A 14,272-nucleotide genomic window follows, 5' to 3' on the forward strand; every position below is an offset into this window, starting at 1 on the left:
GATAGTTGAGACACCTCATTATCTGAAGCTGTTCAAAACTATTGCAAGTACTCGAGTATTAATGAAATAAGGAAGATAGATAGGTTTTAGAAATAGGGCTTTGTTTTAACTTACGTACATGGCATTTGCAAGATAGTTTTGCTGAATAACTGCATGGGTACATGATGAAAAGTGAGCTGACCGCTTTACTGCTTCCCTTAGTCTCAAGGGGACAGAGTCATATTGTAAATTTGTAATATCCACAATGATAAGATTGTACTGCTAAAACGTTATGTGTTTTCAGTTAACTTTTTCCCTTCAACCTCTTCTGTACTTGTACCCCACCCTCTCATGGTATTTAAGCACTGGGTACCCCAAGCCTTTCCTGGATGAAGTTCAGAAGTAGCTGTAGGATCTCTGCTTTCTCTGAGCCTGTGGGCAACGGAGTCAGAAAACAAGGTTAACTGAATCACATTTCAACTTTATTATAAAATTATAAACCAAACTTCTGTACCAAAACTAGTAAGTTTTAACCATTATAGTACCAAGAGGATTTAATAGAGAATAACATGCCATTTCAAGTAGAATATTAACTTTTAAAATATTTAAATTATGTACAGTGTACATAAAGCACATAAATATTTGTTTCTTTTATTAGTTCAGATCACTATATTCCTTTGGATCATTAATTAGTTTCCTCCAGATTTTGATTTTTTCCTTTAAAAATAATCATATCCATAGGAGAGCATCCATTTTTGCAAGGGAAACACTGTAGTCAAGAGGAAAAAAAAAAGAGAAAAAAAGAGCCTTCCTTTCAGAAAGCACATTTGAGTCCTGTGGTGGGTACATCTTCTCATTCCTAACATTTCAGGCATTGATCTGCAACTGATTTATCTGCTGTAGAAAATCAGCCTACTCTCTACAAGTAAAAGTACATCTGTCCACAGGGGAATAATCTCCTTCCTGTTAAATTCCCCCAGCCCTGAGTTTATTGAAAAATATGACAACATGAATTTTCACAGTGAATTTACTAAATGAGGCTGTTCAACACTTTGTATGGGTATTCTTGTACCTCTTAAAGAGGTCCCTGGGAACCTCTTGAAGAGTAAATACAGTTACTGCTTACCTGCAATTTTTATTTAACACGGTGCACTGAATTGTACCAGCACTCTTCTCATGCTGCGTTAGAGAACAACCCGAACAGGGAAAGAGGTAAAACTCAGAAGTTTTAGTTCAATAAACCTCAGCAGCTGTTGCATTTTTATGGAGTTGAGAGACCACCTCAATAGTGCAGAGGTTCTGCTGCCTACTGCCTGACAGATTTCTTCATCTTAAGTGCTTTTTTCATTCCAGCTTGCAGAGACGAGCCTCCCCCCTCCATGGCAGTTGAGGAGCTGCTACTCACGCACTACTCCATGTCAAAGATTACAGAATTTTAATTTGCTGTTAACATACATTACCATGTATTGCAAAAGCAGATGACTTTGGTGTCCATTTCTGTAACTGCGCTTCCACTACTCCTGAAGCTGTAAATGAACACTTGGGTTTTTATGCTGTTCCTCTGCTGGCAGCTGTGCAGAGATTCAGTTTGACCACTAAGTCATCACCCCTGATAAAGGGGAAAGCTAGACAGGAAAAAACCTGCAGCAGAAGGTACTCAGCTTTACAAATGAAGTACACAGTCCCACAGTGGCTGCAAACTTAAGGCATCAAGATTCTGACCAGCCCAACGGACTGAATTCTAGGAGGCCACTGAGGGAAAAATACACCTTACAATTTTCTCCAACAAGGCTTCCAAATGAGGACAGCTGTAAGGGCTTGCAATTGTCATGTATCAGACCACAGAATCTCTTATCCACTCTCTCACATAGAAAGAGCACAAAATAAATTTTGTGCTTTTGATAAGCAGCCGGAGCGTAACAGGACTGTGAAGCTGAGCAAAGGGGAGGATAAGAGGGAAGCTGATTAGCACACAGAAGCACCTGCAGTGATGGTCACTCACCTTGTTGATTCAAGGGAGACAAAGTTTGCTTTCTTTCATGTCTCCCCTCTAAAAAGAAAAAGTCACCTGTACTTAAATATGATTGTGTAGCAATGGAATCCTTACTACTCTTTAGCTGTTCGTTTTCCACGCTAAACCCTTTAAAAGGCTCAAGCCTTAGATTCGTAGCTCCTTAATCAAGTGAAGTCAGTTCAGTTTGAAAATGATGCTGGCATATACTGTAAGGAAGCCTTTGAAGTCAAAGGAATCAACAACTGTCAGACTAGAAATCTCCCTCTCGCTGGCGTGTAAACAGAAGACCACCACCACACAAGGTAAGGCGCTGTATTTCAGAGTCTCACTCCCTTTACATTTTTCAATAATACGAAGTCCATCTCCAAATAAAATTATACATTTTTCCACAATTGCACTAGCCTAGAATTACGCTTATTCTGCAAATGGAAATCAGAGGCAGTCTGCCTGTCCTGCAAGCATAAGAATTTAACATTAAATTAAAAAAAAAAAAAAAAAAAAAACAAGCACAGTAAAACTGTGATCTTTGAAAAGAAAGTTGTTCCTGGTATATAGCCTAAGCAGCAAAACAAATGTCACCTTTTGAGACCCCAGTCCACTTTTTTATTATTATTATTATTCAGGCAAAAATACAAAGCCTCTGGATCTGGTCTTTGTGGTGGAAAGCCAAGCATCCATCTGTCCCCCACACCAATGGATACAGTTCTTCTAGGCAGTAGGTTGTTAAAGATTTCTGTGTCTGCTGCTGGCAGTAAGCTCCGAGGAGTCCAGGCACTGTGGTGTAAAGCACGATAGTGGGAAGAGCACGGCCAGGCATGGCTTGAGTAAGAACAATTTTCCCCAGGCTTCATCCTTCCCCAGCTTCCAATGGGGTCCGTATGCTAATTTCTGACCTAACTATTCGTAGCGATTTTGACCGTTCCTCTAACAGCAGATGAGGCTTTAAGGCACCAGTCTTCCTCACACACACTTAGGACTTGAAGACGTGGACAGCCCGTATCACGTACTGCCGGCATATGGGACATTCGCTCATCCGCTTCCCACACTTGGTGCAAGTGACCATGTGCCCGCATTCCAGCAGGACACAGTCGATGGGTGCGTCCATGCAGATTTTGCAGAGGTTTTCCTCCGCGCCAGGGAGCCCGGCACCACCTGAGCAAAAAGGAGACCACGGTTTGCATGAGAGAAAGAAAGGTACATCCTTTTTGTGCAATCTGAGAGTTGTCTTTATCGAAGGGCTTCCCAAAGCACGCTGGAGGTCTGGAAAAAAATTCCCCTCTTGTCTACACTACCGTGGATAGATCTGTTCCATCTGGCAAACAGCAGAACGTTTTAGCTTTTACACAGTATTTTCTATGTCATGAAAACAGAAATACCACTGAGATTCTTAGCGATGAGACGACTGAAGGAACATTAAGAATGTCACTTACCAGTTTGATCGTCAGTGTCAGAAACTGCAACATAAGAAAAGAAAGTTATTTGGTGAGAATAAGAGAAGCTGGAAAAAAATTTTACTCGAGCGGTACTATTAAGCAGGAGATGAAAGCCCTGAAGGGAGGTTACTAAAACAAAACTGCTTTTTGCTGATCCCCATGCAGAGGTTCAGGCTGATTCTCTGGTCAGGATAGAAACTCTCCGTTACTGAGCTTCCACAATAGTCAACGCTTCACAAAGATAAGCAACGAACTGAAGCGATTTCTCAATTTCTATGACGGTCCTGGAATGTACGCGGTGTTTGGCTTCCTAGAACTACAATTTCAGTAGCCCCTTGTGACAGTTTCTTTGGTGTTACACAATCTCACTGATACTCTTGAGCACAGCTGAGACACATGCACGGGCAACAGTAATTAAGAGAAAAAGGGTAAATTCTGTTAAAAGCACAAGATACAATGAAAGAAGATTATAAACCCAAAGCAGTTGTCTTAAATCTTTTCTTATTCATAGAGGAGAAGGTGTAGAGAGATGTGTTTAAGGAAACAATTTACAAGTATATGTGTTTTTAAACTAATCATCTAGAATTGCGAACTGGCACCTGAAAGTCAAGCCAGATACATTCTCTCTGCACCTCTGTCACACCACTGTCCCCTCATCAGGAGCGGGTAGCACACAGGAGGAACACTCTTGGGATCAAGAGGACAGAGTCAAACCACAGATAACCACAACTCTCCAGCCGTGGCAGCCACTGTCACTGAGCACGTGCCCGCTCTGAATTGCCCGGCTGCTTCTTGGTAGCATTTTCCTGCTAGGGCAGGGCATTTTCCTGCTCACTTTGCCAGCTGCCATGAGTCAACAGATAAGAGCTCACCCCAGCGCTGACAGTCATCTGTCTACAGTCACGCATCAGCTGTTCTGAGGGCGATGCAGTGACCAGCGTGATGCGCCACAGCTATACCCAACCCCGAGATGACAGGCGCACAGTTCTCATTTGTTGCTGCTACAAGGAAGTCACTCTCCAGAGCTTCCACAACGCTCTCCTCTTAGACAACGACAAGTAGCGGTGAATAATGTTTAGCCGCTTTCACCCTAACGTGCATAACGCCCTCTATTCTCCCCACTTGCAAGAAACAGAAACGTGAAAGAAGTTCTATTTCCTTCTGCAACTGTCCATAAGAAGGGAAAACCTGGAAAACAGGCACACGTTTGCCAAGTTTCTTACCTAGATGCTGAAGGTCTTTCTCTTTATAAAGACGAGTCACTCTCTCTAGCAGCTCCCACTTTTCACAGCAGCCTTTGTAGTTGACAAAGTTGCGAGCAAGAATTTCCTTCAGCTGTCGCACAGAGAGCGCATTGATGTCTCCGATGCTTCTTAGATCAGAGAGAGAAGCCTTCCTCCCCAGCACCAGGTTGTCTTCTGAGTCAGTAGACTGAAAGGGAACACAGATGGAATAGTTCTTGCCCTCAGCACTTAGCACTTTGATTTAAATCAACTTTCAATATGCGCACTAGCGGGAATTCACGTTTGGATGTACATATAACTCCCATTACTCCGTGAATTCCTCCATCTATCAGAAACACAAGTCCTAGGATGGAAATAAATAATTTTTATTATTATAGTGTCCAAGTGACACCAGTTCTTTCTGTATGCGGAGGACAAGATGATGCCAAAGAAAGGGGTTGCTTGGGTCTGCCAGTGGTCAGTCTGAACTACTGGTTAGCCACCCACCTCTCTGCAGTCACGACTCTGGTAGCAAACACAGCCTAGAAAACCTGGTAATCCTTGTCATCTAATTCCAGGACACACAAACCTGTGTCTCCTCCTCTGTTGGTGCTTCTGCTGCATTCTCAACTCCTGTCGTACCGACTTGGCTTGGAGGCACGTAACCGTTTGCCTAGAAGAGGAAATAAAGCTTTCACCACCAGCGTTATCTCTGTGTGTCCAAAGGGAAATAAGCTCGATAATTAGCGTAACTGCAAACCCTGCCCACTGGAAGGACAATCTGCAGCACATGGTAAAAGTGAGCACACTCGCAGAAGGTATTTCCTGCGCAGCACTTACGAAAACAAATAAACTTGAAACAGGTAAAACTTTTTGAAACTGCGGTGCAGCATCCGACCTTTTGAAGCCCTGCTTTATTTAAACCCTGATCGAGTACTGGTACAGACAGATGCCACATGATGTTCTTGTGAGGCTGGATCATGTGGAGACCAAATTTATATGCACAAACACATATGTATATGCAATCCTTCACCGCAGTGGCTGCAATGTGTGACATTGTGTGGAATCACAGCTCTGATGGCACGTGGGGTATCAGTGCAAGGCTCTGTGTAAGACTCCTCTGTAACACAGCTCAAAGGCTACAGGCCATATTTGACGCAACGGTACAGAAGCACCCCCTCAGGTGGGTTCTGGACTGGACAAATAGGTGATACTAAATGAAGGAGCGGCAGCAACAAAGCTGGAGGATGAGAAGGGGCACTTTGTGCTTTGTGCACTTAATAAAATGAAAGTAACTGGAGTGTAACTCTAGCTGACAGGGCCTCAGCAGCTATCATTCCCTCCTGGGGTTTCCCTACTGACAAAGGGGACTGTAATGTTACCACCCTACTTATCTAAGCGGTGACTTGTTAATATTTACAAAGCAAAAGAATAACAATAATGATGAAAGAGCCTGAACTGTAGCTGGATCTCATGCAAGTCAAGACAAGAAGCTGAAATGTGCCAGAAAGGGAAGATGACAGAGCTGAACATGCTGGTAAAAACTGGGATGGCAATATCCAGAAAACCTGAGAATGAAAATGCCCTTTAATGATTTGTAAAAAATGTCTTTCCAGGAAAACTTCTTTTGTGCTAGATGTATCTGCTGAGGAAGCAGAAGGTACTTTCACAGCTCTGGTCCCCAGGAAACTAAATATACCTAATAACTCAGTAATAGAACTAGGAGCAGATGTCAAACGCTGAGTAAACTTCCCATACCAGATAGCAGAAAGACAAACAAAGCAACGTCAATAAAAAATAATTAAGCTCAAATGCCCCCGACAAGGTTCATCAGAACCGCAGGTTTCATCGTGGACTGAAGACTAACAATGGACATGGGCTTTGTCTACTATTTGCCTTGGTGCAGGAGATACCAAAAACCTCACCCATCTCACAATCATCTTCCCCAGCAGCCTCAAATCCACCATTACTTTAAATTGTGCTTGCTGTCTTGCACGTGAATTAGAGAACAATAATAACAGTTTCATCTAACACCTACATAGAACTGTCAGAAAGTTGTCGACATTAACACAAGACAAATCTGCGCCCCAACACAAACATCAGGTACCAAAGGAACCCGTCACAGGAGTATCTAGTGGCAATGGCAAGCGTGGGGCAGAGCACCAGAGAAAACACGTCTCAGAACAGTTATGTTTTTCTCAGAGGGAGCGTTCAGTACGCCCAGCACTGCCCACCAAATTAAATTCCACTAGTGCAGAAAACAAATAGCACGTCAGAGTTGGTGCAGCAGCAAGGCAGTGTAAAACAACTCATCTTATTTTCCTAATTATCCTGTAGGAAAGTGTGAGGTCCTTACTCCAAAACCTGAGAAGAGCACGTATAAAATGCAACTGAAGTATTTTGTCATCTGTTCTAAACAGAAGCCCTCCTTGCTTTTTAAGCAGGCATCTTCAATGTAATTTTTTTTGGTGCATTATCTACTTGCAAAATCTCATGCAACATCTTAGTAGTTAATCCAAAACCAGAGATGAATGAGTTTGCAAAAGATGCTTCTGGCTCGAGACTGTACCTGTTGATGTTCCTGAGCTAGTGAACTTGAGATGGGATCTGCAGACACGGGAGACGCATCATGCGAGGTAGAAGATGCTATGCTGGTTGGTGGGAGAATCACAAAGTCTTGCTGTCCAGAGGCACTAGTATTAAATGGATTTGTTCTTATCTGATCTTCCTGGGTAGTCACGGGCTGCTGGCCAAGAATCAGAAATACCAAGTCCTCCTTTTCACGACACAACTCTGTGGAAATCTCACGGAGTGCCAAATAGTCTCGTAGATCCTTCACCTTCATCTTTATCAACTCTTCCCGCTGAAAAGCTGTGGCTCGGAAACGCTGGCATAGATGGCAGAGAAGGGGACCGCCTTCGGGCTGGTTTGAGCAGGATGTACAAAAATTCTTTTTACAATCCAAGCAGATGTGCTGGTAAAGAGAAGGGAACAGAATCAAACCCACGCACCATGACCTGCCACAACAACCGCAGGCAGCGCTCCCCTACTATCTGGAAGCCAAAGTGAGTGATAGCCTCTGTTATAGCATACAAAACCTAATTTACGAAAAAGTGCCAAGTATGTTACTCCTGTTCCTAGATGAGGAAAAGGACTGATCCCGTGAGCAGATCATTAGATTCTTCATAGTTCTTAAAAATCACTGTTTACACTCCATTTATTCAGAAGGAAATACAGTATTTTTAAACAATTCCCTCAAGTGACAGGAGTTTTCTGCACCACATTCCCGACCTGTTCGTCCAGTTTAAGCCACAGATGAGATCAGGAGATACCGATGAGGCAGCAGACTTTCAAGTTAATTACAGCTGTGCATTGCTTTGTAAAACAACGAAATACTGCTCTGTGCATTAAGAAAGCTCAAGCATTGGAGAGAACTACTTAAAAACATTTATCTATTTCATAAATTTAATACTCGCTAAGAGTGGCCTCCCCCCCTGTTTTTTTTCCCCCTACAATTTTCTGCAATTAAGAAATGAATCTCTTTTTTCCACCATAAGAGGAAAAGGAAACAGCAAGGCTTGCAGTGTCTGACAGACTTCAAAGAATACAACATTTATTTATGCAACAAAAATAGCCAGTTTATTTTGAAAATAATATGCACACTGTGTGCCAGTTAGGTGCTAGACAGAAAGTGTTGGAAGTTTTGGAAATATTAGGCCCCAGATGTTTAAAAAAGCTTTATAGATTAAATTCTGTTGTTTAATGTTTATATTTTACACTGTTCTGATCTTGTCACTGAGGGCTCGATTTTCAGAAGTTCCAAGCACTCACAGTCCATGTTGGCTTCTGCAGAAACTTGACTGTTCAACACTTTGGAAAGTCAAATTCTACATTTTCCAATAGGAATAGCAGCAGAACAGCCGCATTATGCGCCTTTTAAGAAGTCCTGAGGGAAGAAAGAACTAGTTTTAGTGCTGGTTAAAAATGCTAATTGACAAGTCTCTGAGAAGAAAAGCATCTCTATGAAATCCTGACATCCTGACCCTTCAGAGCTACACAAGGAAAAATACACACGCGGAGCTGGAGAGAACTCAGACAAAAAAAAAATTTGTTTCATTAATTGCTTCTAGTGATTAACGAACATTTTTCACTTCACAGTTCAAAGAAAGCAGACGTTTCTCAATGTTTTAAAAGGTATAAATATACTACTTGCTTACATCAGCTCCTTCTGATCCCCTTTACAGCCCCCCATGTACACCCTCACAATTAGAACCGACAGACTTCTCATTTAGTCCCTGTAATAGACTTATAATGACAGCTAGTGGAAAGAATCCCAGTTTCCTGCCTAAGCCTTTTAAGACATGAAAATTTCTACCACAGAGAGAATCGCTGGTCATGCAAACTTGAAACCTCATCTCAAAATTGCTGTTTGGGGGCCTGCCAAGTACGAGTGACTTTCATCAGTCACAAAGCAAGACAGGAAGGGCAATTTCCACATACCATCCAGTTTTGAGAAGTTTTCCTTAGCTTGGTCATTATAAAAACCATTCGTATGTAACTGACTTTTTTTGACCCTACGATTGCAGGAGCAATCTGGTTCCTCAGGAAATTTTCAGGGCAGAGACAGGAATTACTGGTTGTGCATGTGTCTGGAGCTGGGGAACAAACACTCCACAAAGGCAGAGTAATGGAAAAGAGCCCTTTTGACAACACTTCACCTCTCTCAATTGCCCATCTCTGACGGGGGAGCAACCAGAAGAACCAAGGGAAAAAAAAAAAAAAAAACCACCAAAACACAACCACCAAAAAACAATCATCCCTGCTTTACTCTGGCGGGGGGAAGCCTCCCCCGTGCTCTGCAGATTGCCAAACCGGCTCCAAAGGCAACCGCTGAACGGCCAAGGACCTTCCAGCCAGAAACCCCCCACTTGAGCACTGACGTGTGTAGATATCACATCAAGCACAGTACAAGGGCTGCATTATCCAACATGGTTTTTTTTTTTGCAAGCAATCAACTAATAACATAAGTCTGCCTTAGTTATCAAATGATACATTTGAGAAGTCAAAATAAAACCAGACATGTCTCAGGCTTATCAGTTCACCACTAGGATTTGTCTTCAGGGAAAAGAAAAATCCCCCAGCCTGTATCTGAGCATCAAGTATTTAAACATGCACAGAAGCTGTTTGCCAAACCTCAGTATTAAGCAGCTTTCACAGCTTCGGTATATTCATTGAACTCTGACTGAAAGGGCAATGCTTCAAGACACCGGTCTCTTCCGAACGATTAGTTTCAAATGTTGTTGTAAATTAAAACCTGTTACTAAGAGGGCAGACCATTTTTGAATGATGCTTAACTAACCGGTAGCACGGCAACAGGATGGTCAAACAGAAGTGAAATACTTTAAATCAGAAGTCTGTCCAGAATGGAACCTGTTCTGGTTGTTTGCTCTAACGGCTAGTCTCCCAGAGACACCAGGATGGGCCTTTGATACACTTGGCTCTTCTCTGGATGCAGGATGAAATGAAGAAATGCCAACATTCAAGCTTTCACTACGGCTACTGTTGTTCGGGTTGGCTTTTTTTCTTTTTTTTAATCTTACACTCAGCCTTGCCAGGAGCTTTTTCTGTAAGTATGCAAAGAAAAGCATCTTCCTGAAAATGTCAGCCAACTTAAGGCACTGACATCAGAAAATGGGGGAGGAAGGAATAACAATCTGACCTATCCACCAAGAATGCCGCCATAGCTTCTATCAGCAGAGAGGGAAATGAAGAACGCTTGTTTTAAATTTAGCAGATTTTGTGGAATCAGTTTGCTGCAGAAAACCAAGATCAAAAAGCCACATAACAGAAGGAAAACACAAAAAAACTCAGAGATTTTTGCTACCATGATTAAATTTTACATCCTTTAAAGATGCTCCAATAGTTACTTTAAAGCATTTTTAAAGTACATGCTCCATTCAAATGTCCCCTAGCCTAATCCTTTTAGTTGGTGCCATGTTAGATGAAAATTAAAATACAGTTATGATAAAAGATTGAGTACTTAAGATACCATCATTCAGCTTTTTGGGTTTTTCTTTGTTTGTTGGTTTTGGTTTTTTTTTAAAGCAATCTAGGTTATCTTTATGGTCACCAATGTGGAAGGAATTAATTTTTATCCACTGTATTTCAGCATAAACATTAACTGGATGCTAGAGTTCAAAGGTACTGCCTCTCCTGGGGGAAAGAATGCAGAGGTTTCCACGCTCTCATTGCAGCAAAGTGAGATTTCATACACCTCTTGGTCCATATCAACAGAATTAAAGAATTAACGTGGCTTACAAACCTCTCTGTGTTTTATAAGTTATGTATCCAGCTCTCTTCTGGAGACCAAGGGCTGATGGATGAGCTCTGGCAGACCTTCCCGCAGCTGTTTAAGCCTTGCCACCTGTAACCACCTAGCTCAAGTGGGTTCCACGGATTACTGCTCAGTAGTTGTGGTGGCAGAAGGAAGGTGGAAGGAAGGTTTAGGAGCCCCCCTCCACAATGCAAAATGGAATCCTCAAACTCATTTTCATTGATAGTCTGCGCTGAATGGGAGCAGCTGAGACAAGCACACATTGTACTCTGCTGCCCCAGTTACACTGACAGCCAAATCCAGCAGGAAAACAGGGAAGTCTGCTGGTGGCAGAAACGCCTTAAACTGCTTCAGCAGATCCTCTGCAATGTGCACTCCAGAGCTTCACCTAGCCCCCATCACTCAGTATGTTTTCATATATCTGGAGTGGTACTGTGACTCTTACACAAGAGACCGCTTTAAAGACAGCTTATATTAGAACATACGTTTTAGAAGATACCAGGAAAAACGGGACCATGGCTCTAGCGCTGCTACTGTCTAATCCAGACTTAACTGCATGAATTGTTTTCATTTCAAAAGCTGAATTGTCTACGTCAACTATTCGCTACTATGCAGAAGAGTAAGCACTGGATTCTGAATAATTCTTTCCACAAGTTGTTTGCAAAGATACATCACGTTAATGAGGACAATGTTGAAGAAAACACTACACGGAGTCCTGTGCAGTGACTGCACCATTCCCACCTGACCCAGAATCTGCCTACTGTCAGAAAAAGTCTAAGCATACTTGTATACCCAAAATATATTCGCATATATACCCAACCGCCAAAATATATTACCAAAATTCAAATTTGAAGTGATTTCTGGAGCAATAACACTTCTCAGGGCAAAAATGCAAAAACATCCCTGTTGTTCCATGAGTAGAAAGCAACAGCTCTGCCAAGACTTACCATTTCTCAGGTATGTGCCAGCGTGCACGAATAAAATGGTGCAAGAAAGACGAATTTATTAATTCCCCCATGTAATCTAAAAGGGGTGTGGCCAAAATTCACTGTTAATTTTTAAGTTCTCACATTAACAAATTTAGTAACATGCTATACGTAAGACACTTAAGCCACAGAGTTTGGACTCTCAGCAACTTTCCTCACTAAAACATTTTTAAAGCAGCATTATAGGAACCGCCATGCCCAAATAACGCCCCAGACAGGGTTTGCTGTCTAATTAAAAATCTTGCGGCAACAAGACATCCATATGCTCACAAATGAAGTTTACAGAGAAGATAAAATGGATTTAGTCTTTCTTTTTTTTTTTCTTTTTGGCACCGAGCCTCAGCAATTCAACACCCACCCTCAATAAACTTCCATGGCTTTTTAGTTTGAGCAACAACAGTTTGGAAGAGAGAGATGCAGATCTGCAGATCTCCTTTACTGAAAGCACAAACAGATTACAAAACTTCTTGCTGCAACCTTTTTTTTTTTTTTTTTTTAAAAGGACATTAGTGTTTTTAAATAACAAACTTTAAAACTCATGGTTGAGTTAACGCTCCTTTAACTGATTGTAAGTAGTTTGGCTTTCTTCTTCAGTGCCTGGGAAAGCCAAGTCTACTAAAGGTTAACTACTGCATTTCCAGTCATCTTTAACTACGTCTGCTAATTGCTAAAGAATGACTAAAGACACAGAAGCAAAGGCAAGCTGTCTTCTCCCATATGGTACGTCCTCGAATCAGAAGCCTCTAATGGGCACCCATTGCTCTTCAAATAGGCTTTTTCTAATTAAACGGAAGTCAGATGAACAGTGCCCTAAGTCCAGGGGGCAGGAGAAGCCCTTTGCGACTCACCTTCCTCGAGGAGCTGTCGAAGCACACGCCACAGGCTTTGCAGCTCTGTTCAGGTGCGGTGGGAGAGGGGAAGGAGCTGTACCCGGGGTTGGAATACGCCTGGGCTCCGGCTCCCTGCTGCGGCTGCGGCTGCATCTCTTCAGGTGAGCCATCCAGACAAAACCAATTACAACAGCTTGCCCACATAGTCACTGAAAGTGGAAAACAGAGACACATTAGAAACGACATGGGAAACAATCTGTGAGCTGAAGTGAGAACAAACCCTAAAATGCATATTTAAATTTCCCACCAGCAATTCATTTTTGACAGTGTGTTTGTCAGTTTTGGTCTTTCCTCTAACTTAAAAGCACATGCAAAAGCCAGCCCAGCACGGTATGCCTTTTGTGAGCAAGAAGAAATAAAGTTCAGGATAGTTATTACTGGAATTTCTTAGAGTTAAGAGATTACAGCAAAGATAAGATAAAATTTATGTTATGGCTGCATGAGACTCCATCATCAAGTTTGCCGTAACAGGCTGTCTCTATTCCACATAAACTGTAATACACTTATTTTTTTGGTGCATCAGGAAAAGCAAACAGAAGCTCAAATTACGTCTCATCCATTATTGAAATAAAATCAGCAGCAAGATCATAGATGGCTATTCTTCAGTTTCATTCTAAATCTCTTTACAGATTTACAGCTACAAATCTAAAAAGATAAAATAAAAGACGAGGACAGTGGAGCCACTGATTTATGTTATATGCCAGTTCTCAACTGAATTTGCAGCATTACAAGGCTAAATCATCACACAGTGAGTAAATGTCAGCAACATACGAAAAATCAAATACTAGCTTTTGGTAACTTACTTGGGAAAACAATTGCATTTGAGACACATAATCACTTTTTTTTTTTTTTTGCAAGCCAAATAATGATATATATATATACACTTACCGAAAATCCTAACAGTCCAGTGCAAAATACACAGTTTTAGAGCCTTCTAAGACCACCCATGCAGCAGTATGCCAGAAACACGCTGCTATAAACTTGCTTTTGGGAGTTTACAAAGAAATCGGAATTCATCTGGGCATTCAGCTTCTAGACCATATACCATGTGTCATCACTTACTGGTAAACAGAATACAAATTGCCTCCTCTGCATTTCTGCGTTCACACGGTAGTTCCTGGACTATGTTTTCTTTAATGTCTTAAAAATCAGATGCATCACTGATAAGTGTTCAGCCACTGCTCCACTTCATAAACTTCTGGAAATAAAACATCTCTCAGCTACACAGCCAATTCCTTTCTTCCGCCTCAGTAAGTAGCGCCACTGTAAGACTCCAGATTCCCGAGGGAAGGGGGCTGGTATGAGTCCTAAAGGTTATTTGGTATGATATACTAACATACTGTTCTGTTGGGTTTTGTTTTGTTTTAAGCCCTGTTAAATCTTTTGGGTTGATGTACTTGAATTGGGAAGCTT

The 14,272-nt window shown here is 41.8% G+C and overlaps 1 protein-coding gene across 9 annotated transcripts in view; it reads right to left on the reverse strand.

Moving 5' to 3' along the window:
- Nucleotides 1-439: 439 nt before the first annotated feature.
- RFFL (ring finger and FYVE like domain containing E3 ubiquitin protein ligase) overlaps nt 440-14,272 on the reverse strand; it is a 33,483-nt gene continuing 19,650 nt past the window's right edge. For 8 of the 9 annotated variants that reach the window (XM_054208402.1, XM_054208406.1, XM_054208409.1 and 5 more), the window contains 6 exons: nt 12,818-13,008; nt 7,219-7,623; nt 5,239-5,322; nt 4,650-4,857; nt 3,424-3,447; nt 440-3,145 (listed from right to left, as the gene is read on the reverse strand). In XM_054208402.1, coding sequence (XP_054064377.1) covers nt 2,964-3,145; nt 3,424-3,447; nt 4,650-4,857; nt 5,239-5,322; nt 7,219-7,623; nt 12,818-13,003 — 1,089 coding nt within the window. In that variant the 5' untranslated portion in view covers nt 13,004-13,008 and the 3' untranslated portion in view covers nt 440-2,963. The remainder of the gene's footprint in view (nt 3,146-3,423; nt 3,448-4,649; nt 4,858-5,238; nt 5,323-7,218; nt 7,624-12,817; nt 13,009-14,272) is intronic. The other variant, XM_054208410.1, reaches the window with a different exon arrangement.

This window comes from Rissa tridactyla, chromosome 7, assembly GCF_028500815.1.
Source record: "Rissa tridactyla isolate bRisTri1 chromosome 7, bRisTri1.patW.cur.20221130, whole genome shotgun sequence".
NCBI classification, from domain to species: domain Eukaryota; kingdom Metazoa; phylum Chordata; class Aves; order Charadriiformes; family Laridae; genus Rissa; species Rissa tridactyla.